We start from the raw sequence: 27,565 nt of genomic DNA, 5'->3' as shown, positions 1-27,565 counted from the left end.
CCTGGGCTTAGGAAAGCCAGAGACTTAGGGACAGGGGGGGTGGAGGAGGTGGGAGAGAGGGCCGAGGGAGATGGGGGGCAAAGGGCACGGATAAAGAGAGTAGCACCATCTTTGGTTTTGATCATGGTAATTACAGTTCTTCGTGTTGCATGCAATTTACATTTGCAAATCTTGAGCAAAGGACATTTATGCTGTGATTAAGTAAATGGGCCATTGCCATTTAAACGTTGAAACATTTGTAATGTAGCTCATTTGATGCTGCAGACGTATGAATAAGAGATAAAAGCGGAGAAGGCGCGACAGGGAGAGAGGGATGGAAGATCACAACACTTTACTAGTAGATAGTTTGTGGTTTTATAGATAGAAGCAGAAATGAAGAGGAGATGGGGGACAACACCAAAACAGCTACATATCACAATATTATTTTGGACGATATTATATTTATACTTTGACTCCATGTACCGAAATGTAAAAAAATAAAAAATAAAAATAAAACAATTCTAAAAAAAGAATAATAATAATACATTTGCTAGGTTGCGCTAATTGTCTGGACCTGTGCCAAAACGCTGGTATAATTCATCCTCTTGCTTGTCCTCCATCTTATTTGAAATCGTGAGCCAAAATGTTTTTAGCACTTTGATTTCCATGGGTGATAAAAAACACATTTTCTCATGGTCTCTCGCCTCTCTGCAGCAGACATACACTGAGTATACCAAACATTAGGACAGTTAGTTACACCCCCCTTTGCCCTCAGAACAGCCTCAATTCATCGGGGCATGGACTCAACAAGGTGTCTAAAGCGTTCCACAGGGATGCAGGCCCATGTTGACTCCAATGTTTCCTACAATTGTGTTAAGTTGGCTGGATGTCCTTTGGGTGGTGGACCATTCTTGATGCACATGGGAAACTGTTGAGCGTGAAAACCCCAGCAGCGTTGCAGTTCTTGACACAAACCAGTGCTCCTGGCACCTACTACCAGACCCCCTTCAAAAGGCACTTACATTTTTTGTCTTGCCTATTCACCCTCTGAATGACACACATACACAATCCATGTGTCAATTGTCTCATGGCTTAAAAATCCTTATTTAGCCTGTCTCCTCCCCTTCATCTACACTGATTGCAGGGGATTTAACAAGTGACATCAAAAAGGGATCATAACTTTCACCTGGATTCACCTGGTCAGTCTGTCATGGAAAGAGCAGATGTTCTTAATGTTTTGTACACTCAGTGTAGAGTGAGCAATATGTTTGGAACATCACATCATAATAAAGTCTAACCGCAATTAATCTAATCGTGAGAATCACAATACATATCGGCACCTAAGTATCGTGATAATAATGTATCGTGAGGTCCCTGGTTATTTCCAGTCCTACTAGTTAAAGAAGTGGGCTGGAAGAAAACAAATTGTCATTCAATTTTGGGTGGGATAGGGAGAGGTAATGTACTGTATATATTAAAATACAGGGGTAACGGGAGAAAGAGAAAGAGAGGATTTGGAATTGTCAATTACCAGGCATCAGGAGTGATAAATGGGTAGCAGTATCAGGAAGGAAGGACAGAGAGAGATGGATAGTAAGAAACAGGTCTAACTGGGAGACAGAGAGAAGTTACAAATACAAGGTGGTTGGAATGGGGAGATGTTGTGGAACTGGGGACAGACAAGGAGTAAAGACTACACTTGCCCAGCTAGGCAGGCAGACAGACAAACACGTAGGCAGACAGACAGCAGACAGACAGCAGACAGACAGGCAGGGATGAGACAGACAGACAGCAGGCAGGGAGGAGACAGACAGCAGTCCGGCATGTAGACAGAGACAGCAGACAGACAGGCAGGGAGGAGACAGACAGACAGCAGGCAGGGAGGAGACAGACAGACAGACAGCAGACAGACAGGCAGGGAGGAGACAGACAGACAGCAGGCAGGGAGGAGACAGACAGACAGCAGGCAGGGAGGAGACAGACAGACAGCAGGCAGGGAGGAGACAGACAGACAGCAGTCCGGCATGTAGACAGAGACAGCAGACAGACAGGCAGGGAGGAGACAGACAGACAGCAGTCCGGCATGTAGACAGAGACAGCAGACAGACAGGCAGGGAGGAGACATACAGACAGCAGTCCGGCATGTAGACAGAGACAGCAGACAGACAGCAGTCCGGCATGTAGACAGAGACAGCAGGCAGAAAGGCAGGGAGGAGACAGACAGACAGCAGTCCGGCATGTAGACAGAGACAGCAGACAGACAGGCAGGGAGGAGACAGACAGACAGCAGACAGACATGTAGACAGAGACAGCAGACAGACATGTAGACAGAGACAGCAGACAGACAGGCAGGGAGGAGACAGACAGACAGACAGGCAGGGAGGAGACAGACAGACAGCAGTCCGGCATGTAGAGAGAGACAGCAGACAGACAGGCAGGGAGGAGACAGACAGACAGCAGGCAGGGAGGAGACAGACAGACAGACAGACAGCAGTCCGGCATGTAGACAGAGACAGCAGACAGACAGGGAGACAGCGGGCAGACAAGACAGACAGACAAGAGGGAGAGGGAATAACAGGCGGCTGGGCTGAGGAGATGATGGGCTGTGGCGGTGGTAAGTGACTAAGGGAACACTGAATGAAGTCCCCACGTCTCCAAGCAAAGCAGACAGACATACAGCTGCAGCATGTTTACAGGTGCTCCCAAAAACAAAGGGCACAGCAGTGGGATCGATCCATTCTCTGATCACATTAGCACGGCTTTCTGAGAGCACCTTGTCACTGCAATGAAAGCCACTGCCAATGAGACAGCCCCAACTCACTCTCTTTCATTTCCTCCTCCTTTCTCTTTAACACATTCTCCATTTCTATTACTCACTCCCATACACTCCTTCAAATCACTCACTCACTTATTTTCTCACTCATACAAACACTCAATAAGACATGAGAACAGGCCACACATATACACACACACCAATGCATGCACACGCAGATGCACACAAAGCCACAGCAGGTGGGACAGAGAGAAACAAGTCTGAATGAAAGATGACCGGTAGCAATAGGAAAAAAAAGAAAAATAGATGGAGAGAGAGAGATAGGAGGGAGACAGCATTTTCATGTGTCAGTCAAGGAGGGCAGAGTGTCTCATCTCCTGCAGGTGACTGACACCTTTAGTTGTGTTGCTGATGAAGCCTCAACACTTCCACTTCATGTGATGCTGACTGCTATCAGTCAACCACAGCTATAGAGACCTCCTCCACTCCTCACAGAACAGAGAGAACGCAGACCGTCCGCCAAGGTTGGGTCAATTCCATTTCAATTCAGTCAGTTCAGGGAGGACTGCCAAATACTCATTGATAATGATTGGCCGTTTAGATTCTTGGAATTTGAATTTCAACCATCGTGTTTCAAGTACAGGTTCATTTGTTCCCTTCACATGACATGTGAATTATATGATGAATACATACAGTGCCTTCAGAAAGTATTCATATCCCTTGACTTATTCCACATTTTCTCACCCATCTACACACAATACATCATAATGACAAAGGGAAAACAGTTATTTTTAAATGCTTCCTCTAAATACCTTGTTTTAAATGAAGATATGTATTTCTCACCCTTCCTGTTGGGTCGTGATAAGTCCATTTGCTGTCATCTAGTGGACGTTTTGCTTAATTGCCCTCCGCTATGTTTAGACTGTTGTTCATGTTTTGCTGTGTTCTAGTGTACTATAGAACATATTGCTTTCTTATTTTTGCTCTCCCAGTCATATCTAATTAGAATTACCTTTTAGTCTTCTGATACTTCTAGCTTGGAGTTGTATTTTTATGATAACTTAGCTACAGTATTTCCCTTTTTAATGTGTATAGTATTGCTTATTAGGTGTGTCCAATCAATTTTGTAACCACTCGCTCTTCTAATTAGGGCTAATTGGAAAAGCTGTTCAAACGAGGACATTGTATTCTTTTTTTGTACTCCCTGACGAAGGCCATGCAGCCGAAACTCGTTAGTTTAGTAGTTTCTATTGAACATGCCATACTAATAAAGGTATTGTAATTCATTATATGAAGAGTGCCTTGGTCCTCCTTTCTTTCCTTTTTGATGTGTTTTTTTTTAATGTTTGCAAATGTATTGAAAATGAAAAACATTAATAATTCATTTACATAGCTATTCACACCCGATACCTGTTAGACATGTTAGAATCACCTTCTGCAGCGATTACAGCCAGAAGTCTTTCTGGGTAAGTCTCGAAGAGCTTTGCATTGTACAATATTGGCACATTCATCTGTTTATTCTTTTTTATTCTTCAAGCTCTGTCAAGTTGGTTGTTGATTATTGCTAGAAAGTCATTTTTAAACCTTGCCATACATTTTCAAGCCAATTTAAGTCAAAACTGTAACTAGGCAACTCAGGAACATTCAATGTCGTCTTGGTAAGCAACTCCAGTGTATATTTGGCCTAGTGTTTTAGGTTATTGTCCTGCTGAAAGGTGAATTCATCTCCCTGTGTCTGGTAGAAAGCAGACTGAACCCAGTTTTCCTCCAGGAATTTGCCTGTGCTTAGCGCTATTCCGTGTATTTTAATCTCCCCAAAACTCCCAAGTTCTTGACATTTATAAGAATACCCATAACAGGATGCAGCCGCCACCATATTGAAAATATGAAGTGTGGTACTCAGTGATGTGTTGACCCCAAACATTATGCTTTGCATTAAGGTCATTAAGTTAATTTCTTTGCCACATTTTTTGCAGTTTTACTTTAGTGCCTTATCGCAAACCGGATTCATGTTTTGGAACATTTGTATTCTGTACAGACCTCTTCACTCTGTCATTTAGGTCAGTATTGTGGAGTAACTACAATGTTGTTGATCCATCCTCAGTTTCCCCCTATCACAGCCATTCAACTCTGTAACTGTTTTAATGTCACCATTGGCCTCAAGGTGAAATCCCTGAGCGGTTTCTTTCTTCTCCTGCAACTGAGTTAGGAAGGACGCCTGTATCTTTGTAGTGACTGGATGTATTGATATATCCTCCAAAGTGTAATGAATAACTTCACCGTCAAATTAATATTCAATGTCTGCTTTATTACCCATCTACCTATAGGTGCCCTTCATTGCGAGGCATTGGAAAACAGCCCTGATCTTTGTGTTTGAATCTGTGTTTGAAATTCACTGCTCGATTGAGGGAACTTACAGATAATTGTACGTGTGGGATTTAGAGATGAGGTAGTCATTCAAAAATCATGTTAAACACTATTATTGCACAGAGTGAGTCCATGCGACTTATTATGTGACTTGTTAAGCACATTTTTACCACTGAACTTGATATGGTATTGACCCAAGTCCTGATGCCCACCAACTTCATAGATCATTTAATTGTTTTAATACAGCATTTGGACTATAGTGATGAGGGGGGGGAAATTAAATACAGTTACATATCGGGATATTACTTTTGACGATATACAGTATCGTTTTGACAATATCGCCATATTATTTTTGCGCTAGTCTACCTGCACCAAAAATTCAGTATGCTTCCTTCATAGCTTGTTCTCTATCTTATTAAATAGGCAGCCAATTGTGACTCGTTTCAGAACACTAGGCGTATGTCGCGCGTCTGGGAGAGCCCTTTGAATGTAAACTTTTTTTTAAAATCAAAATTATTTTTGATGTTGTTGCAGAAATGCCTTCTGGAACATGTGGACTTAAATGTGCCTTAATAACAAATGTGTATGCAATCTGTAAATACAAATACAATTGTTAAATTATCAGCCTAGTTGGTTTAGCCATGATTGAGATAATGAGTGGGCTGGACATGCCGAGAGATGAGTTCGGATTGGTCTGCCACGCTTCTGTCTATTTGAGCTGGTCAGTATGTGAGGGTAAGTCTGTCTAAAGCAGCTATTAAAAATATATATATATATTGTGTAGTAGAACTGCATTAAGTGTTGCTCTCCACTTTCTGGAGGACCGCATTTTGAAATCAGTGGAATTACAGTATGATAGCTAAGGAGATGGAGAAAACACCTGTCTCCGGATAACATCTTCAAACTAAGAGCAACCATGGCTTCCGTGACAGAGAGGGAGAAGCGTTCAGAAATGTAAAGTAAACTCACCCCATTCCGTACAAATGTGCGCAACCGCGACATTCAAACGAGGCTGCAAATAAAACTAATGGGACTGTAGCGACTGTGTTGACATCAATGTCTGGGGTATGAACTACATTTCTATTCAAGCATTGATCGACATGGTAATGGCTCTATAGTATTGGAGAAAAGTTGAAAAAAACTGACCCTCCGTTACATCGTGACGTGTCATGCCGTAACGTACAGCACGCATAAAGCAACTATTTCTGTCTTACACTCTACTATTTTTGTCTTACACTCTCTCTCTGCCAGGTGTAGCACTTCTCTCATCGTTTAAAAACAAGAAATGGACAGTGACGGGGTAAGGGGGATACCAAGTAATTTTTTTTGCATCATCACTGCAAGTGATCATGACTCTCAAAAGCCACTGTTAACTTCTGAAGATCACTTTAGCACCGCCCTAAAAACCCGATTCAAACCTTCAAATAGGTATGTATAATTACACATTATATAATGTATATAGTGCTTTACTTACATTTTAGAGGCGATAAGGTGATAAGTTGGAAAGAGCGAGGGAAAAAAGCTGTTTCCCCACACGTCATCTCTACTTCTCACTATCACTCATTAGTTTCGCTTCCCCACCCACCATTTTTAAAAAGACCCGACGGAGCTCATTGCCTTCTTGAATTATGCAGAAACGGGCAGCGTGGAGGTCTCGTCATGGATTTTGTTGGAAAGGGGAGAAATTGTGCTTTACAATGGTATTGACATTACAGTTGATCTGGAAGTACTACGTTTTTTTGGGTGCTCAAATGAGGTAAATTGTACGGACCAAGGCGGTGTACAAAAGTGAGTGAGTTTACGTTATACAATTAAGAAAGCTACCTACATTTTCAGACATTACACATTTCTAGTTTAGTCAAAAAGTTGTTTTCATTTCAAGTTAAAAGTACACTGTTAGCTAGCTAGCTAACGTTAGCTGGCTCGCTAGCTAACATTATGTGTATGATCTGTGTAGTAATATTCTTATCTCAGGGCCATTTGCTTTGATAGTTATAGCCTAATGTTAGCTAGCTAACATTGAACCTGTTTGGTCAGCTACCTGCAGATTCATGCAGAGCAGTAACATCATGAGTTGGGATTATGGTTCATTGTTTAGCTAGCTAGCTACATGCCTTACCTAAATACTCCACTATGCAAGTATCCATTTCAATAGAACGTTCATGAATTCATTGCGACACCACCGCTGTTGATAGACGTAGCTGGGAAATTCGCTCTGGCAATCTAGTCTGCCTCTCGTCTGAGTGCATAATGATGCATATTTCTGTTTATGAACATGTATACAAATACCATATTGAGAATTAAGCCCCGTAATCAGCTAGCATACAATAAGTTATACCCATTGTTCTTTTCTTTCTATATTTTAGTTTGACTAATTTCTGTCACTATTACCGTACCTACGAAGCGGTGGCAATAAATCCTCCTTCAACACAGTAGTTGTACTGAGTTTATCTATCTGCTAAGCTTAAGAAGGTGACTCTTTTGCGAGGGCTGAATAAAACAACTCCAATATGCACGTATCCATTTCAATAGAATGTTCATGATGTCACTGCGACATGACAGCTGTTCATAGACATAGCTGGTAAAGAGCGCAGAATAACTGACAAATTTACAAATGCTCAACACCTGTTGAATATGGCCGTTGGCAAAAAAAAAATCATAAATTGTTGCCAGTAGCACAGTTGCAGTCACCAAGGCTTTGGATAACATAAAACAGCCTAACCACTACAGACGTTGGTTCGATCCGAGGCTGTGTTGCGACCGACCGACCCATAAGGCGGCGTACAATTGGCCAAACATCGTCCGGATTAGGGGAGGGTTTGGCCGGCTGCGCTGTCCTTGTCCCATCGCGCTCTAGCGACTCCTGTGGAGGGCCGGGCGCAATGCATGCTGACACGGTCACCAGGTGTATGGCGTTTCCTCCGATACATTGGTGCGGCTGGCTTCCAAGTTAAGCGAGCATTGTTTCAAGAAGCAGTGAGGCTTGGCGGGGTCGTGCTTTGGAGGATGCACGGCTCTTGACCTTCGCCTCTCCCGAGACCATGCAGCTGGTGCAGCGATGGGACAAGACCGTAACTACCAATTTGGATATCACAAAAATTGAGGAGAAAAAGCCTAACCAGCTCTGCTAAGGCGAGTAAAATGGTCATGATCTGTGTTCAATACAGGAGGAAAACAAACTGTAGCTTGCTTTCTGGTCACGCACCTCTATGTAACAGTACACTACAAGTGACCCTTGTTCTGAACAGGGCTACTTCATTACACAAAGGAAAAAACCTCAACCAATTTCTAAAGACTGGTGACATCCAGTGGAAGCGGTAGGAACTGCAAGAAGGTCCCTTAGAAATCTGGATTCCCAATGAAAACCCATTGAAAAGAGAGTGACCTCAACAACAACAAAAAATCTGAATGGTTTGTCCTCGAGGTTTCGAGGTTCTGTTATACTCACCAACATGATTCAAACAGTTTTAGAAACTTCAAAATGTTTTCTATCCAAATCTACTAATAATATGCATATCTTATCTTCTGGGAATGAGTAGCAGGCAGTTGAATTTGGGCATGCATTTGATCCGGACGTGAAAATACTGCCCCTGTCACCATGCAAGAGATGGGTGGGGATAAAGCTTAAGAGGGTGTGAACGATGCTGAATGGGTGTAGACAAAGAAGAGCTCTCCAGTAGGTACCAAAACATTCAAAGGTCAATTTCTCAAAAGTAGGGTTACAAGTTTATCAACTTTCAAAGCAGAATTACTTTCCCATTGTTCCTGAACTGTAGTGTATGATATACAATTTTCTAGCCCTGAGTATCTACTTTTATCCAATGTAAAACACACCATTTCAATTTTTGCTACATAAGACCAAATTGAGCCGGTCGGTCAGAATTTGACATGAGCACTTTTATGTACATGTCTAATCAAGCAGCAGGTAGCCTAGTCGTTAGAGCGTTGGACTAGTAACCGAAAGGTTGCAAGATCGAATCCCCCAGCTGACAAGGTAAAAATCTGTCGGTCTGCCCCTGAACAAGGCAGTTGTTCCTAGACTGTCATTGAAAAGAATAATTTGTTCTTAACTGACTAGCAAGGTTAAAATTGTAAAAAATATATAGTTTTCACATGGCTACCTCTGGTCAGAAATACAGCGTAGACATAGTTAATATTGTAAATGACTATTGTAGCTAAAAACGGATGATTTTTAATGGAATATCTACATAGGCATACAGAGGCCCATTATCAGCAACCATCTCTTCTGTGTTCCAATGGCACGTTGTGTTAGTTAATCCAAGTTTATCGTTTTAAAAGGCTAATTGATCATTAGAAAAGCCTTTTGCAATTATGTTAGCACAGCTGAAAACTGTTGTTCTGATTAAAGAAGCAATAAAACTGGACTAGTTTAGACTAGTTGAGTATTTGGAGCATCAGCATTTGTGGGTTCGATTACAGGCTCAAAATGGCCAGAAACAAAGATCTTTCTTCTCAAACTTGTCAGTCTATTATTTTTCTGAGAAATGAAGGCTATTCCATGTGAGAAATTGCCAAGAAACTGAAGATATCATACAATGCTGTGTACTACTCCCTTCATGCAAATTGTCTCTAACCAGAATAAAAAGAGGAGTGGGAAGCCCCGGTGCACAACTGAGCAAAAGGACAAGTATATTAGAGTGTCTGGTTACGGAAACAGACGCCTCACAAGTCCTCAACTGACAGCTTCATTAAATAGTACCCTCAAAGTCAACAGTGAAGAGGCGATTGTGGGATGCTGGCCTTCTAGACATATTCTCTTGTATGTAAGTGCAGAACACAGAGAGTGGGTGTTGTGTGTCTGTTGGTTGGTTAGAGAGTATGTATTGTTTGCTTGTTGGTTTGTTAAAGCAGTCAGCTGGTGTATTAGATTAATATTCTTGTGGTCAGGTGTGGTATTTGGGAGAGTGAGCCTTGTTCAACTCGCTCTGCCAAGGAGATTTCACAAATATCGATTCAGCATTTCCTGCTATATTGTGCTGCAGACAGGATTGAGAGCAGCGCAGGGAATGAAGGGTCCTTAAGATCTGAACAGGCTTTTCAAAGGACAGCCCTAATGCATGTTTTCCATTGATCGTCTGAGTAAATGTGCTGCTGTCCAGCCTCTAAAGGTCTGACAGGCCTTACAAAGCTGCAGCTAAGCACACATACTGAGCTATTGAGTACTACCCAGAGTCAGGCACTTATAGTACAAAACCTACATTCTGTATGTGCTGCTGGTATTGATCTTGCTGTTTTATAACATGGCTGGAGGCCATGGTGTCCATCTATCATACTTATGCCCTGTGTGTGTGTGTGTGTGTGTGTGTGTGTGTGTGTGTGTGTGTGTGTGTGTGTGTGTGTGTGTGTGTGTGTGTGTGTGTGTGTGTGTGTGTGTGTGTGTGTGTGTGTGTGTGTGTGTGTGTGTGTGTGTGTGTGTGTGTGTGTGTGTGTGTGTGTGTGTGTGTGTGTGTGTGTGTGTGTGTGTCAGATTTCTATTCCAGTGCTCAGAAGGACAGAAGTCACATGTAGATGATGATAATGCATCTTAACAGAACACAACACGCATGTAATGAAGCAGCCAAAGAAATGGCATTTTCAAACATAAAAAAAATTAAAGAGATTTTTTTGCTATATATATATATATATATATATATTATTTTTTTAAACTTTTTTTTAACCATTTTATTTATTATTATTTATTTTTTTTAATAACAGTTGAACAGTTTTTTACATACATTTGATTTTGGAAGTTAACATAAACTTAGGTCGGAGTCATTAAAACTCGTTGAACCTACTTTGGTGAGAAAAGTGCAAATCAATCCCAGAACAGCAGCAAAGGACCTTGTGAAGATGCTGGAGGAAAAACGGGTACAAAAGTATCTATATCCACAGTAAAACGAGTCCTATATCGACATAACCTGAAAGGCCACTCAGCATGGAAGAAGCCAATGATCCAAAACCGCCATAAAAAAGCTAGACTACGGTTTACAACTGCATATGGGGACAAAGATCGCACTTTTGGAGAAATGTCCTTTGGTCTGATGAAACAAAAATAGAACTGTTTGGTCATAAGGACTATTGTTATGTTTGGAGGAAAAAGGGGGATGCTGGCAAGCCGAAGAAGACCATCCCAACCGTGAAGCACGGTGGTGGCACCGTGGGGGTGCTTTGCTGCAGGAGGGACCGGTGCACCTCACAAAATAGATGGCATCATGAGGGATGTAAATTATGTGGATATATTGAAGCAACATCTCAAGACATCAGAGTCAGGAAGTTAAAGCTTGGTCACAAATGGGTCTTCTAAATGGTCAATGACCCCAAGCACACTTCCAAAGTTGTGGCAATATAGCTTAAGGACAACAAAGTCAAGGTATTGGAGTGACCATCACAAAGCCCTGACCTCAACCCTATAGAACATTTGTGGGCAGAACTGAAAAAGTGCATGCGAGCAAGGAGGTCTACAAACCTGCCTCAGTTACACCAGCTCTGTCAGGAGGAATGGGTCCAAATTCACCCAACTTATTGTGGGAAGCTTGTGGAAGGCTACCCGAAATGTTGGACCCAAGTTAAACAATTTAAAGGCAATGCTACCAAATACTAATTGAGTGTATGTAAACTTCTCACCCACTGGGAATGTGATGAAATAAATAAAAGCTGAAATAAATCATTCTCTCTACTATTATTCTGACATTTAACATTCTTAAAATAAGTGGTGATCCTAACTGACCTAAGACAGGGAATGTGTACTAAGATTAAATGTCAATAATTTGTTAAAAACTGGGTTTAAATGTATTTGGCTAAGGTGTATATAAACTTCCGACTTCAACTGTGCACGCACGCACACACCGTACCATACACACACATACATACACAGTACCAGTCAAAAGTTGACACACCTACTCATTTCAAGGGTTTTTCTTTATTTTTACTATGTTGTACATTGTAGAATAATAGTGATGACATCAAAATTATGAAATAACATATATTGAAACATGTTGTAAGGAACAAAGTGTTCAACAAAACTAAATATATTTGAGATTCCACCCTTTCCTTTGATGACGGCTTTGCACACTTGGCATTCTCTCAACCAGCGCCACCTGAAATGCTTGTCCAACAGTCGAAGGAGTTCACACATATGCTGAACATATGCTGCTTTCCTTCACTCTGCTGTCTAAATCATCACAAACCATCTCAATTGGATTGAGGTCAGGTGATTGTGGAGGCCAGGTCATCTGATGTAGCATCCCATCACTCTCCTTATTGGTCAAATAGCCCTTACACAGCATGGTGGTGTTTTGGGTCATTGTCCTGTTGAAAAACAAATGACAGCCCCACTAAGTGAAAACGCGATGATCACTGCATCGCTGCAGAGTACTGTGGTAGCCATGCTGGTTAAGTGTGCCATGAATTCTAAATAAATCACTGACAGTGTCACCAGCAAAGCACCCCCACACCATGCTTCACGGTGGGAACCACACACGCAGAGATCATCCGTTCACCTACTCTGCGTCTCACAAAGACATGGCAGTTGGAACCAAAAATATCACATTTGTACTCTTCAGGCCAAAAGGACAGATTTCCACCAGTCTAATGTCCATTGCTTGTGTTTCTTGGCCCAAGCAAGTCTCTTCTTATTGGTGACCTTTAGTCGTGGTTTCTTTGCAACAATTCGACCATGCAGTCTCCTCTGAAAGGTTGATGTTGAGATGTGTCTGTTACTTGAACTCTGTGAAGCATTTATTTGGGCTGGTAACACCAATGAACTGATCCTCTGCAGCTGAGGTAACTTTTGGTCTTCCATTCCTGTGGCGGTCCTCATGAGAGACAGTTTCATCATAGCGCTTGATGGTAACCTCACACTCAACGTCAACAAAACTAAGGAGATGATTGTGGACTTCAGGAAACAGCAGAGGGAACACCCCCCTATCCACATCGATGGAACAGTAGTGGAGAGGGTAGCAAGTTTTAAGTTCCTCGGCATACACATCACAGACAAACCGAATTGGTCCACTCACACAGACAGCATCGTGAAGAAGGCGCAGCAGCGCCTCTTCAACCTCGGGAGGCTGAAGAAATTTGGCTTGTCACCAAAAGCACTCACAAACTTCTACAGATGTACAATCGAGAGCATCCTGGCGGGCTGTATCACCGCCTGGTACGGAAACTGCTCCGCCCTCAACCGTAAGGCTCTCCAGAGGGTAGTGAGGTCTGCACAACGCATCACCGGGGGCAAACTACCTGCCCTCCAGGACACCTACACCACCCGATGTTACAGGAAGGCCATAAAGATCATCAAGGACATCAACCACCCGAGCCACTGCCTGTTCACCCCGCTATCATCCAGAAGGCAAGGTCAGTACAGGTGCATCAAAGCTGGGACCGAGAGACTGAAAAACAGCTTCTATCTCAAGGCCATCAGACTGTTAAACAGCCACCACTAACATTGAGTGGCCGCTGCCAACACACTGACTCAACTCCAGCCACTTTAATAATGGGAATTGATGGGAAAGGATGTAAATATATCACTAGCCACTTTAAACAATGCTACCTTATATAATGTTACTTACCCTACATTATTCATCTCATATGCATACGTATATACTGTACTCTATATCATCGACTGCATCCTTATGTAATACATGTATCACTAGCCACTTTAACTATGCCACTTTGTTTACATACTCATCTTATATGTATATACTGTACTCGATACCATCTACTGTATCTTGCCTATGCTGCTCTGTACCATCACACATTCATATATCCTTATGTACATATTCTTTATCCCCCTTACACTGTGTATAAGACAGTAGTTTAGGAATTGTTAGTTAGATTACTTGTTGGTTATCACTGCATTGTCGGAACTAGAAGCACAAGCATTTCGCTACACTGGCATTAACATCTGCTAACCATGTGTACGTGACAAATAAAATTGGATTTGATTTTTTGTGTATGCACTTGAAGAAACTTTCAAAGATCTTGACATTTTCCAGATTGACTGACCTTCATGTCTTCAAATAATGATGGACTGTTGTTTCTCTTTGATTATTTGAGCTGTTCTTTTGCCAAATAGGCCTATCTTCTATATACCAACCCTACCTTGTCACAACACAACTGATTGGCACAAATGCTTTAAGGAAAGAAATTCCAAAAATGAACTTTTAACAAGGCACACCCGTTAACCTTTCTAGGGCAGGCGTTCCGCTAGCGGAACCCCTCGACAACATTCCACTGAAAAGGCAGTGCGCGAATTTCAAATATATTTTTTAGAAATATGTAACTTTCACACATTAATAAGTCCAATATAGCAAATGAAAGATAAACATCTTGTTAATCTACCCATCATCTCCGATTTCAAAAATGCTTTTTCCCGCGAAAGCACAACATATGATTATGTTAGGTCATAGCCAAGTCAAAAAAACACAGCCATTTTTCCAGCCAAAGATAGGAGTCACAAAAAGCATAAATATAGATCAAAGGAATCACTAACCTTTGATGACCTTCATCAGATGACACTCATAGGACTTCATGTTACACAATACATACATGTTTTGTTCGGTAAAGTTCATATTTATATCCAAAAATCGGAGTTTACATTGGCGTGTTATGTTCAGTAGTTCCAAAACATCCTGTGATTTTGCAGAGAGCCACATCAATTTACAGAAATACTCATAATAAACATTGATAAACGGTATAAGTGTTATTCACAGAATTAAATATATACTTCTCCTTAATGCAACCGCTGTGTCAGATTTTTAAAAACTTTAACGTGAAAGCAAACCATGCAATAATCTGAGTACGGTGCTCCGACGACAACAAGCCAAATTGATATCCGCCAGGTTGGAGTCAACAGAAGTCAGAAATAGCATTATAAATATTCACTTACCTTTGATGATCTTCATCAGAATGCACTCCCGGGAATCCCAGTTCCACAATAAAGGTTTGTTTTGTTCGATAATGTCCATAATTTATGTCCAAATTGATGTTAGCGCATTCAGCCCAGTAATCCAACTTCATGACGCACGAGCAGACAAAGTCCAAAAGCTCCATTACAGTCCATAGAAACATGTCAAACGATGTATAGAATCAATCTTTAGGATGTTTTTAATATAAATCTTCAATAGTATTGCAAACGGAGAATTCCTTTGTCTTCAGAAAAGAAATGGAATGGGAACGCGCGAGACTGAGCTCGTGGCTGCTGGCAGACCTCTGACTCATTCCCCGTTCATTCGATCCCACATCACAGTAGAGCATCAAAAAAAGGTTCTAAAGACTGTTGACATCTTGTGGAAGCCTTAGGAAGTGCAACATGACCCCACATACACTGTGTATTCGATAGGGCAAGAGTCGAAAAACTACAAACCTCAGATTTCCCACTTCATGGTTGGATTTTTTTCCAGGTTTTTGCCTGCCATATGAGGTCTGTTATACTCACAGATATCATTCAAACAGTTTTAGAAACGTCAGAGTGTTTTCTATCCAAATCTACTAATTATATGCATATTCTAGCTTTTATGGCAGAGTAGCAGGCAGTTTAATTTGGCAGGCAGGCAGTTTAATTGAAATTCATTCCAGGTGACAAGTGTACAAAGCTGTCATCAAGATAAAGGGTGGCTACTTTGAAGAATCTCAAATAGAAAATATGTTTTCATTTGTTTAACACTTTTTTGGTTACTATATGAATCCATATGTGTTAGAAAATACTACAAATAAAGAAAAACCCTTTAATGACTAGGTGTGTCCAAACCTGTGACTGGTACTGTATGTCACCAGTAGAATATATACCGTTAATCTGCGTCATTTGTTTACATACATTTCTGTTAATGCATGTATTAATTACAGTCATTTACCGTTCTCATTCTTGGAGTGGAAATGTTATTTGGAGAGTTCACAACCTGCTACATTTTTGAGAAATAAGATATGGTTTATTTCATAAGCAAAATTTACGAGATTTGTCCTTTTTTTCTTATTTTTTCGTTGTTTGGAGTGCTCCATGTCAGCAATACGCATAAGTCTGGTTTCTCTGTCCTGAAAATGTTGAGGGAGCAAGCGCACCTGAACACTCATAGAAGTAAGTACCTGGTCTGGAAATGAATGAAAGTGTTGTTTTTTTCCCATCCATAGCAAATGTAATATATTAAAGGTATAGATCCTCACAGTAAACTAGTTGATAAATCTTTCCAATAATCTCCCATCCTCAATGTGAAAGCACAATGGAAGTTATAGGCCTATTGCTGCATTGGCCTATAAGCTATGAGTTTCATGCGCTCATTTCTTTAGGCGCTAATGGATCACAGTGTATCAATGTGTCCATATGGCAGAGGCTGTTGATTTTGCATTAGTTGACTTAACTTTGATATTTTTTATCATTTTAATTCAGAATTTTATGATTAACTACGTGACAATTATTTTGAGAAACAAAAACGTTTTTAATTGCATCCATGTTTCAATGGTGGGATTTTGCCTACTTTGAAACAGGGTAAAAGACATGCCTCCATAATATGAAATAAACATTTAGGTTTCAAACAATGAAGTAAGTTTTCAAAATGCATACATACTGCCTCCAGGTCACATTGTAAAGTGGTGGGTGACGTGTTGATAGCCTGTTTCCTGCACTTGACTGGTGAATGGGAGGCACGATTCAATTTCCAGTTGAGAAATCAAAATAGTATATATTTTTAATAGTGCACAAAACTGTTTTTAACATGCAATTGCATTTAGAATTGTTGTGCAATGGGCGGCTCCCTAGTGGCACAGTGCTCTAAGGCACTGCACCACAGAGTTATCTGTGGTCTAAGTCACTGCACCGCAGTGTTAGCTGTGGTCTAAGGCACTGCAACGCAGTGTTAGCTGTGGTCTAAGTCACTGCACCGCAGTGTTAGCTGTGGTCTAAGTCACTGCACCGCAGTGTTAGCTGTGGTCTAAGGCACTGCACCGCAGTGTTAGCTGTGGTCTAAGGCACTGCCCCGCAGTGTTAGCTGTGGTCTAAGGCACTGCACCGCAGTGTTAGCTGTGGTCTAAGGCACTGCATCGCAGTGTTAGCTGTGGTCTAAGGCACTGCACCGCAGTGTTAGCTGTGGTCTAAGGCACTGCATCGCAGTGTTAGCTGTGGTCTAAGGCACTGCATCGCAGTGTTAGCTGTGGTCTAAGGCACTGCATCGCAGTGTTAGCTGTGGTCTAAGGCACTGCACCGCAGTGTTAGCTGTGGTCTAAGGCACTGCATCGCAGTGTTAGCTGTGGTCTAAGGCACTGCATCGCAGTGTTAGCTGTGGTCTAAGGCACTGCATCGCAGTGTTAGCTGTGGTCTAAGGCACTGCACCGCAGTGTTAGCTGTGGTCTAAGGCACTGCATCGCAGTGTTAGCTGTGGTCTAAGGCACTGCATCGCAGTGTTAGCTGTGCCTCTAGAGATCCTGGTTCAAGTCCAGGCTCTGTCGCAGCCGGCCGCGACCGGGAGACCTATGGGGCGGCGCACAATTGGCCCAGCGTCATCCAGGTTAGGGGAGGGTTTGGCCGGCAGGGATGTTCTTGTCCCATCATGCTCAAGCGACTCCTGTGGCGGGCCAGGTGCTTCCTCCGACACATTGGTGCAGTTGGCTTTCGGGTTAAGCGGGCATTGTGTCAAGAAGCAGTGCACCTTGGCTGGATTGTGTTGTGTTTTGGAGGACGCACGGCTCTCGACTTTCGCCTCTCCCAAGTCTGTACGGGAGTTGCAGCGATGGGACAAGACTGTAACTACAAATTGGATACCACGAAATCAGGGAGAAAAATGGAGAAAAAATAAATACAAATAAAACGTTTGTTGTGTAATGAATGGGTTTATAAAAACATGTTTTCTTCCGGCAGCAACCAGCTGAGGATCTGCAGGAGAAATCCAGCTCAACATAGTCTCTGTGTGCTGTGATAGTTGTGTTGGATAAATAAGATACATGACTAACGAAAATACACACAGGCCAATTTAATTCTGCTAATTAACCTATAGACTGATAAGCCTGACAGTCAAATGTATTTCCATCAATGAATAATAAGCATTATTAAGCAATGGTGTTTTTTCCCCCAGGTCATTTAACAGCTTTTCAGTTGGGAGGGGGCTAACGGAAACCCTGGAGTTTGCATTTATGTTTGCGTATGCTTTAGGGATGGGATTCGATTACTAATGAGTAGATGCCTTGTGTCTGTGAGTCGTGTGAGTGTGTGTGTGTGTGTGTGTGTGTGTGTGTGTGTGTGTGTGTGTGTGTGTGTGTGTGTGTGTGTGTGTGTGTGTGTGTGTGTGTGTGTGTGTGTGTGTGTGTGTGTGTGTGTGTGTGTGTGTGTGTGTGTGTGTGTGTGTGTGTGTGTGTTTTTGTGTGTGTGTGTGTGTGTGTTTTGTGTGTTTTTGTGTGTGTGTTTTTGTGTGTGTGTGTGTGTTTTTGTCTGTGTGTGTGTGTGTGTGTGTTTTTGTCTGTCTGTCTGTCTGTCTGTGTGTGTGTGTGTTTTTGTCTGTCTGTGTGTGTGTGTGTGTTTTTGTCTGTCTGTCTGTCTGTGTGTGTGTGTGTGTTTTTGTCTGTCTGTCTGTCTGTGTGTGTGTGTGTTTCTGTCTGTCTGTCTGTCTGTGTGTGTGTGTGTGTTTTTTCTGTCTGTCTGTCTGTCTGTCTGTCTGTCTGTGTGTGTGTTTTTCTGTCTGTCTGTCTGTCTGTCTGTCTGTCTGTCTGTCTGTCTGTCTGTCTGTCTGTCTGTCTGTCTGTCTGTCTGTCTGTGTGTGTGTTTCTGTCTGTCTGTCTGTCTGTGTGTGTTTCTGTCTGTCTGTCTGTCTGTCTGTCTGTCTGTCTGTCTGTCTGTCTGTCTGTGTGTGTGTGTGTGTGTGTGTGTGTGTGTGTGTGTGTGTGTGTGTGTTTGTTTCTGTCCGTGTGTGTTTGTTTCTGTCCGTGTGTGTTTGTTTCTGTTTAATTCTGTGTGTGTTTGTTTCTGTCCGTGTGTGTTTGTGTTTGTTTCTGTTTGTTTCTGTTTGTTTCTGTCCGTGTGTGTTTGTTTCTGTTTGTTTCTGTTTGTTTCTGTCCGTGTGTGTGTGTTTCTGTTTGTTTCTGTCCGTGTGTGTTTGTTTCTGTTTGTTTCTGTTTGTTTCTGTTTGTTTCTGTTTGTTTCTGTTTGTTTCTGTCTGTTTCTGTCGTGTGTGTTTGTTTCTGTTTGTCCGTGTGTGTGTGTTTCTGTCCGTGTGTGTTTGTTTCTGTCCGTGTGTGTTTGTCTGTTTGTTTCTGTCCGTGTGTGTGTGTTTCTGTCCGTGTGTGTTTGTTTCTGTTTGTTTCTGTTTGTTTCTGTCTGTTTGTCTGTTTGTTTCTGTCCGTGTGTGTTTGTTTCTGTTTGTTTCTGTCCGTGTGTGTTTGTTTCTGTCCGTGTGTGTTTGTTTCTGTTTGTTTCTGTCCGTGTGTGTTTGTTTCTGTCCTGTGTGTGTGTTTCTGTGTGTGTGTTTGTTTCTGTGTGTGTGTTTGTTTCTGTTTGTTTCTGTCCGTGTGTGTTTGTTTCTGTTTGTTTCTGTCCGTGTGTGTTGTTTCTGTCCGTGTGTGTTTGTTTCTGTTTGTTTCTGTTTGTTTCTGTCCGTGTGTGTGTGTTTCTGTTTGTTTCTGTTTGTTTCTGTCCGTGTGTGTTTGTTTCTGTTTGTTTCTGTCCGTGTGTGTTTGTTTCTGTCCGTGTGTGTTTGTTTCTGTCCGTGTGTGTTTGTTTCTGTCCGTGTGTGTTTGTTTCTGTTTTGTTTTTCTGTCCGTGTGTGTTTGTTTCTGTTTGTTTCTGTCCGTGTGTGTTTGTTTCTGTTTGTTTCTGTTTGTTTCTGTTTGTTTCTGTCCGTGTGTGTTTGTTTCTGTTTGTTTCTGTTTGTTTCTGTCCGTGTGTGTTTGTTTCTGTTTGTTTCTGTTTGTTTCTGTCCGTGTGTGTTTGTTTCTGTTTGTTTCTGTCCGTGTGTGTTTGTTTCTGTTTGTTTCTGTTTGTTTCTGTTTGTTTCTGTCCGTGTGTGTTTGTTTCTGTTTGTTTCTGTTTGTTTCTGTTTGTTTCTGTCCGTGTGTGTTTGTTTCTGTTTGTTTCTGTCCGTGTGTGTTTGTTTCTGTTTGTTTCTGTCCGTGTGTGTTTGTTTCTGTTTGTTTCTGTTTGTTTCTGTTTGTTTCTGTCCGTGTGTGTTTGTTTCTGTTTGTTTCTGTTTGTTTCTGTCCGTGTGTGTTTGTTTCTGTTTGTTTCTGTTTGTTTCTGTCCGTGTGTGTTTGTTTCTGTTTGTTTCTGTTTGTTTCTGTCCGTGTGTGTTTGTTTCTGTTTGTTTCTGTTTGTTTCTGTTTGTTTCTGTCCGTGTGTGTTTGTTTCTGTCCGTGTGTGTTTGTTTCTGTCCGTGTGTGTTTGTTTCTGTTTGTTTCTGTCCGTGTGTGTTTGTTTCTGTTTGTTTCTGTCCGTGTGTGTTTGTTTCTGTTTGTTTCTGTTTGTTTCTGTTTGTTTCTGTTTGTTTCTGTTTGTTTCTGTCCGTGTGTGTTTGTTTCTGTCCGTGTGTGTTTGTTTCTGTTTGTTTCTGTCCGTGTGTGTTTGTTTCTGTCCGTGTGTGTTTGTTTCTGTTTGTTTCTGTTTGTTTCTGTTTGTTTCTGTTTGTTTCTGTTTGTTTCTGTCCGTGTGTGTTTGTTTCTGTTTGTTTCTGTTTGTTTCTGTTTGTTTCTGTCCGTGTGTGTTTGTTTCTGTTTGTTTCTGTCCGTGTGTGTTTGTTTCTGTTTGTTTCTGTCCGTGTGTGTTTGTTTCTGTTTGTTTCTGTTTGTTTCTGTTTGTTTCTGTCCGTGTGTGTTTGTTTCTGTTTGTTTCTGTTTGTTTCTGTTTGTTTCTGTCCGTGTGTGTTTGTTTCTGTTTGTTTCTGTTTGTTTCTGTCCGTGTGTGTTTGTTTCTGTTTGTTTCTGTCCGTGTGTGTTTGTTTCTGTTTGTTTCTGTTTGTTTCTGTCCGTGTGTGTGTGTGTTTCTGTCCGTGTGTGTTTGTTTCTGTTTGTTTCTGTTTGTTTCTGTTTGTTTCTGTTTGTTTCTGTCCGTGTGTGTTTGTTTCTGTTTGTTTCTGTTTGTTTCTGTTTGTTTCTGTTTGTTTCTGTCCGTGTGTGTTTGTTTCTGTTTGTTTCTGTTTGTTTCTGTTTGTTTCTGTCCGTGTGTGTGTGTTTCTGTCCGTGTGTGTTTGTTTCTGTCCGTGTGTGTTTGTTTCTGTTTGTTTCTGTCCGTGTGTGTGTGTTTCTGTCCGTGTGTGTTTGTTTCTGTTTGTTTCTGTTTGTTTCTGTCCGTGTGTGTGTGTTTCTGTTTGTTTCTGTTTGTTTCTGTCCGTGTGTGTTTGTTTCTGTTTGTTTCTGTCCGTGTGTGTTTGTTTCTGTCCGTGTGTGTTTGTTTCTGTTTGTTTCTGTCCGTGTGTGTTTGTTTCTGTCCGTGTGTGTGTGTTTCTGTCCGTGTGTGTTTGTTTCTGTCCGTGTGTGTTTGTTTCTGTTTGTTTCTGTCCGTGTGTGTTTGTTTCTGTTTGTTTCTGTCCGTGTGTGTGTGTTTCTGTCCGTGTGTGTTTGTTTCTGTTTGTTTCTGTTTGTTTCTGTCCGTGTGTGTGTGTTTCTGTTTGTTTCTGTTTGTTTCTGTCCGTGTGTGTTTGTTTCTGTTTGTTTCTGTCCGTGTGTGTTTGTTTCTGTCCGTGTGTGTGTGTTTCTGTCCGTGTGTGTGTGTTTCTGTCCGTGTGTGTTTGTTTCTGTTTGTTTCTGTCCGTGTGTGTTTGTTTCTGTTTGTTTCTGTCCGTGTGTGTTTGTTTCTGTTTGTTTCTGTTTGTTTCTGTTTGTTTCTGTCCGTGTGTGTTTGTTTCTGTTTGTTTCTGTTTGTTTCTGTCCGTGTGTGTTTGTTTCTGTTTGTTTCTGTTTGTTTCTGTCCGTGTGTGTTTGTTTCTGTTTGTTTCTGTCCGTGTGTGTTTGTTTCTGTTTGTTTCTGTTTGTTTCTGTTTGTTTCTGTCCGTGTGTGTTTGTTTCTGTTTGTTTCTGTTTGTTTCTGTTTGTTTCTGTCCGTGTGTGTTTGTTTCTGTTTGTTTCTGTCCGTGTGTGTTTGTTTCTGTTTGTTTCTGTCCGTGTGTGTTTGTTTCTGTTTGTTTCTGTTTGTTTCTGTTTGTTTCTGTCCGTGTGTGTTTGTTTCTGTTTGTTTCTGTTTGTTTCTGTCCGTGTGTGTTTGTTTCTGTTTGTTTCTGTTTGTTTCTGTCCGTGTGTGTTTGTTTCTGTTTGTTTCTGTTTGTTTCTGTCCGTGTGTGTTTGTTTCTGTTTGTTTCTGTTTGTTTCTGTTTGTTTCTGTCCGTGTGTGTTTGTTTCTGTCCGTGTGTGTTTGTTTCTGTCCGTGTGTGTTTGTTTCTGTTTGTTTCTGTCCGTGTGTGTTTGTTTCTGTTTGTTTCTGTCCGTGTGTGTTTGTTTCTGTTTGTTTCTGTTTGTTTCTGTTTGTTTCTGTTTGTTTCTGTCCGTGTGTGTTTGTTTCTGTCCGTGTGTGTTTGTTTCTGTTTGTTTCTGTCCGTGTGTGTTTGTTTCTGTCCGTGTGTGTTTGTTTCTGTTTGTTTCTGTTTGTTTCTGTTTGTTTCTGTTTGTTTCTGTTTGTTTCTGTCCGTGTGTGTTTGTTTCTGTTTGTTTCTGTTTGTTTCTGTTTGTTTCTGTCCGTGTGTGTTTGTTTCTGTTTGTTTCTGTCCGTGTGTGTTTGTTTCTGTTTGTTTCTGTCCGTGTGTGTTTGTTTCTGTTTGTTTCTGTTTGTTTCTGTTTGTTTCTGTCCGTGTGTGTTTGTTTCTGTTTGTTTCTGTTTGTTTCTGTTTGTTTCTGTCCGTGTGTGTTTGTTTCTGTTTGTTTCTGTTTGTTTCTGTCCGTGTGTGTTTGTTTCTGTTTGTTTCTGTCCGTGTGTGTTTGTTTCTGTTTGTTTCTGTTTGTTTCTGTCCGTGTGTGTGTGTGTTTCTGTCCGTGTGTGTTTGTTTCTGTTTGTTTCTGTTTGTTTCTGTTTGTTTCTGTTTGTTTCTGTCCGTGTGTGTTTGTTTCTGTTTGTTTCTGTTTGTTTCTGTTTGTTTCTGTTTGTTTCTGTCCGTGTGTGTTTGTTTCTGTTTGTTTCTGTTTGTTTCTGTTTGTTTCTGTTTGTTTCTGTTTGTTTCTGTCCGTGTGTGTTTGTTTCTGTTTGTTTCTGTTTGTTTCTGTTTGTTTCTGTCCGTGTGTGTTTGTTTCTGTTTGTTTCTGTCCGTGTGTGTTTGTTTCTGTTTGTTTCTGTCCGTGTGTGTGTGTTTCTGTCCGTGTGTGTGTGTTTCTGTCCGTGTGTGTGTGTTTCTGTCCGTGTGTGTGTGTTTCTGTCCGTGTGTGTATGTTTCTGTCCGTGTGTGTATGTTTCTGTCCGTGTGTGTGTGTTTCTGTCCGTGTGTGTGTGTTTCTGTCCGTGTGTGTGTGTTTCTGTCCGTGTGTGTGTGTTTCTGTCCGTGTGTGTGTGTTTCTGTCCGTGTGTGTGTGTTTCTGTCCGTGTGTGTGTGTTTCTGTCCATGTGTGTGTGTTTCCGTCCGTGTGTGTGTGTTTCCGTCCGTCCGTCCGTCCGTCCGTCCGTCTGAGAGAGCGAGACTCACCGAGGCAGCTGTGGCCGTAGTGCACCATGAAGTCTGCCCCCAGGGCCCGAGCCGTGAAGTCGTCCACGCAGCAGGCTCCGTACGTCACATCACCCATCACAATGGTGTCTGCCTCTGTGAACCTGGGACAGTCACACACACACACACCATGATGAAAACCACTCCTCTGACCGCACATGAGCACAAACTGAACTGTCCCCGTCATTCAACACACACAGCTCAGTCTATTAGCCCCACTGACCTCCCCCTCTCCCGATGGTTACCATGGCGAGTGATACCCCACCTGGCTCCGAGCATCCTGATAGGGTCAGCAGGCTCAATCCCCAGTCTCAGCATGTTACCATGCACTGGCTGTCTCTGACTGGGACAAGTCATTAAGTAGATCAATCCCCAGGCTCAGCATGTTACCATGTACTTACTGGCTGCTTCTGAGTGGGACAAGTCATTATGTAGATCAATCCCCAGTCTCAGCATGTTACCATGTACTGGCTGTCTCTGACTAGGACAAGTCATTAAGTACATCAATCCCCAGTCTCAGCATGTTACCATGTACTTACTGGCTGCTTCTGAGTGGGACAAGTCAAGTAGAGGGACTAGGAGCGACTCATATGAGTCATACCACTCAGATATTGCTTTTCCATCCCTTTATGATTGACATGCCAGACATCAATAGGGCCTATAGAGCAGTCAGGTTGGTTGGTTGGTGGTCCCTGAACTAGAGCTCGACCGATTATGATTTTTCAACGCCAATCGATATCGATTATTGGAGGACCAAAAAAGCCAATACCGATTAAAAATCAGCCAATTTTTCACATTTTTATTTTATTTGTAATAATGACAATTAAAACAATACTGAATTAACACTTATTTTAAATATAAAACATCAATAAAATAAATGTAGCCTCAAATAATGAAACATGTTCAATTTGGTTTAAATAATGCAAAAACAGTGTTGGAGAAGAAAGTAATATGTGCCATGTAAAATATGTGCCATGTAAAATATGTGCCATGTAAAATATGTGCCATGTAAAATATGTGCCATGTAAAATATGTGCCATGTAAAATATGTGCCATGTAAAAAAGCTAACGTTTCAGTTCCTTGCTCAGAACATATGAAAGTTGGTGGTTCCTTTTAACATGAGACTTCAATATTCCAAAGTAAGAGGTTTTAGGTTGTAGTTAATATAGTATTTATAGAACTATTTCTCTCTATACCATTTGTATTTCATATACCTTTGACTATTGGATGTTCTTATAGGCACTATAGTATTGTCAGTGTAACAGTATAGCTTCCGTCCCCCTCCTCGCCCCTACCTGGGCTCGAACCAGGAACACATCGACAACAGCCACACTCGAAGCATCGTTACCCATCGCTCCACAAAAGCCGCGGACCTTGCAGCGCAAGGGGAATAACTACTTCAAATCTAATATGTAAATGTAAAAGCGAGTGACGTTTGAAACAGTATTAGCGCACACCCAGCTAACTAGCTAGCCATTTCACATTGGTTACACCAGCCATTAGGCTGATAGGCTAAAAGTCATAAACAGAGCTGTGCTTGCGAAGAGCTGCTGGCAAAACGCACGAAAGTGCAGTTTGAATGAATGATTACGGGCCTGCTGCTGCTCAGTCAGACTGCTCTATCAAATAAGACTTAATTATAACATAATAACTAACAGAAATACGAGCCTTTGGTCATTAATATGGAAACTATCATTTAGAAAACTAAACGTTTATTATTTCAGTGAAATACGGAACCATTCGGTATATTATTTAACGGGTGGCATCCCTAAGTCTAAATATTCTTGTTGCATTGCACAACCTTCAATGTATGTCATAATTTCGTTAAATTCTGGCAAATTAGTTCGCAATGAGCCAAGCAGCCCAAACTGTTGCATATCCCCAGACTCTGCGAGCAATGAACGCAAGAGGAATGACACAATTTCACCTGGTTAATATTGTCTGCTAAACTGGATTAGTAGTTATAACTAGTGATTGTGATTGATTGTTTTTTATAACATAAGTGTAATGCTAGCTAGCAATTTACCTTGGCTTCCACTGTATTTGCGTAACAGGCAAATTACTCGTGGAGTGCAATGGTTAGAGCGTTGGACTAGTTAGCTGTGCGGTTGTAAGATTGGAACCCCTGAGCTGACAAGGTGAAAATCTTGTCAATCTGCCCCTGAACAAGGTAGTTAACCCACAGTTCCTAGGCTGTCATTGAAAATAAGAATGTGTTCTTAACTGACTTGCCTAATTAAATAATATATATATATATATATATATATATCTACACACACACTGCTCAAAAGAATAAAGGGAACACTAAAATAACACATCCTAGATCTGAATGAATGAAATATTCTTATTAAATGCTTTTTTCTTTACATAGTTGAATGTGCTGACAACAAAATCACACAAAAATTATCAATGGAAATCAAATTTATCAACCAATGGAGGTCTGGATTTGGAGTCACACTCAAAATTAAAGTGGAAAACCACACTACAGGCTGATCCAACTTTGATGTAATGTCCTTATAACAAGTCAAAATGAGGCTCAGTAGTGTGTGTGGCCTCCACGTGCCTGTATGACCTCCCTACAACGCTTGGGCATGCTCCTGATGAGGTGGCGGGTCTCCTGAGGGATCTCCTCCCAGACCTGGACTAAAGCATCCGCCAACTACTGGACAGTCTGTGGTGCAACGTGGCGTTGGTGGATGGAGCGAGACATGATGTCCCAGATGTGCTCAATTGAATTCAGGTCTGGGGAATGGGCGGGCCAGTCCATAGCATCAATGCCTTCCTCTTGCAGGAACTGCTGACACACTCCAGCCACATGAGGTCTAGCATTGTCTTTCATTAGGAGGAACCCAGGGACAACCGCACCAGCATATGGGCTCACAAGGGGTCTGAGGATCTCATCTCGGTACCTAATGGCAATCAGGCTACCTCTGGCGAGCACATGGAGGGCTGTGCGGCCCCCCAAAGAAATGCCACCCCACACCATGACTGACCCACCGCCAAACCGGTCATGCTGGAGGATGTTGCAGGCAGCAGAACGTTATCCACGGCGTCTCCAGACTCTGTCACGTGTGCTCAGTGTGAACCTGCTTTTATCTGAGAAGAGCACAGGGCGCCAGTGGCGAATTTGCCGATCTTGGTGTTCTCTGGCAAATGCCAAACGTCCTGCACGGTGTTGGGCTGTAAGCACAACCCCCCACCTGTGGATGTCGGGCCCTCATACCACCCTCATGGAGTCTGTTTCTGACCGTTTGAGCAGACACATGCACATTTGTGGCCTGCTAGGGGTCATTTTGCAGGGCTCTGGCAGTGCTCCTCCTGCTCCTCTATGCACAAAGGCGGAGGTAGCAGTCCTGCTGCTGGGTTGTTGCCCTCCTACGGCCTCCTCCACGTCTCCTGATGTACTGGCCTGTCTCCTGGTAGCGCCTCCATGCTCTGGACACTACGCTGACAGACACAGCAAACCTTCTTGCCACAGCTCGCATTGATGTGCCATCCTGGATGAGCTGCACTACCTGAGCCACTTGTGTGGGTTGTAGACTCCGTCTCATGCTACCACTAGAGTGAAAGCACCACCAGCATTCAAAAGTGACCAAAACATCGGCCAGGAAGCTTAGGAACTGAGAAGTGGTCTGTGGACACCACCTGCAGAACCACTCCTTTATTGGTGGTGTCTTGCTAATTGCCTATAATTTCCACCTGTTGTCTATTCCATTTGCACAACAGCATGTGAAATGTATTGTCAATCAGTGTTGCTTCCTAAGTGGACAGTTTGATTTCACAGAAGTGTGATTGGCTTGGAGTTACATTGTGTTGTTTAAGTGTTCCCTTTATTTTTTTGAGCAGTGTATATATATA

At 42.0% G+C, this 27,565-nt stretch overlaps 1 protein-coding gene across 1 annotated transcript in view; it reads right to left on the bottom strand.

The window, feature by feature from the left end:
* The window catches only part of LOC124005133 (2-(3-amino-3-carboxypropyl)histidine synthase subunit 1-like), a 127,200-nt gene that overhangs the window by 48,389 nt on the left and 51,246 nt on the right, over positions 1-27,565 (bottom strand). The window contains exon 4 of the mRNA XM_046314105.1: positions 23,689-23,810. Coding sequence (XP_046170061.1) covers positions 23,689-23,810 — 122 coding nt within the window. The remainder of the gene's footprint in view (positions 1-23,688; positions 23,811-27,565) is intronic.

The sequence above is a fragment of the Oncorhynchus gorbuscha genome, linkage group LG19 (assembly GCF_021184085.1).
Source record: "Oncorhynchus gorbuscha isolate QuinsamMale2020 ecotype Even-year linkage group LG19, OgorEven_v1.0, whole genome shotgun sequence".
NCBI classification, from domain to species: domain Eukaryota; kingdom Metazoa; phylum Chordata; class Actinopteri; order Salmoniformes; family Salmonidae; genus Oncorhynchus; species Oncorhynchus gorbuscha.
This window is presented reverse-complemented; position numbering and strand designations above follow the sequence as displayed.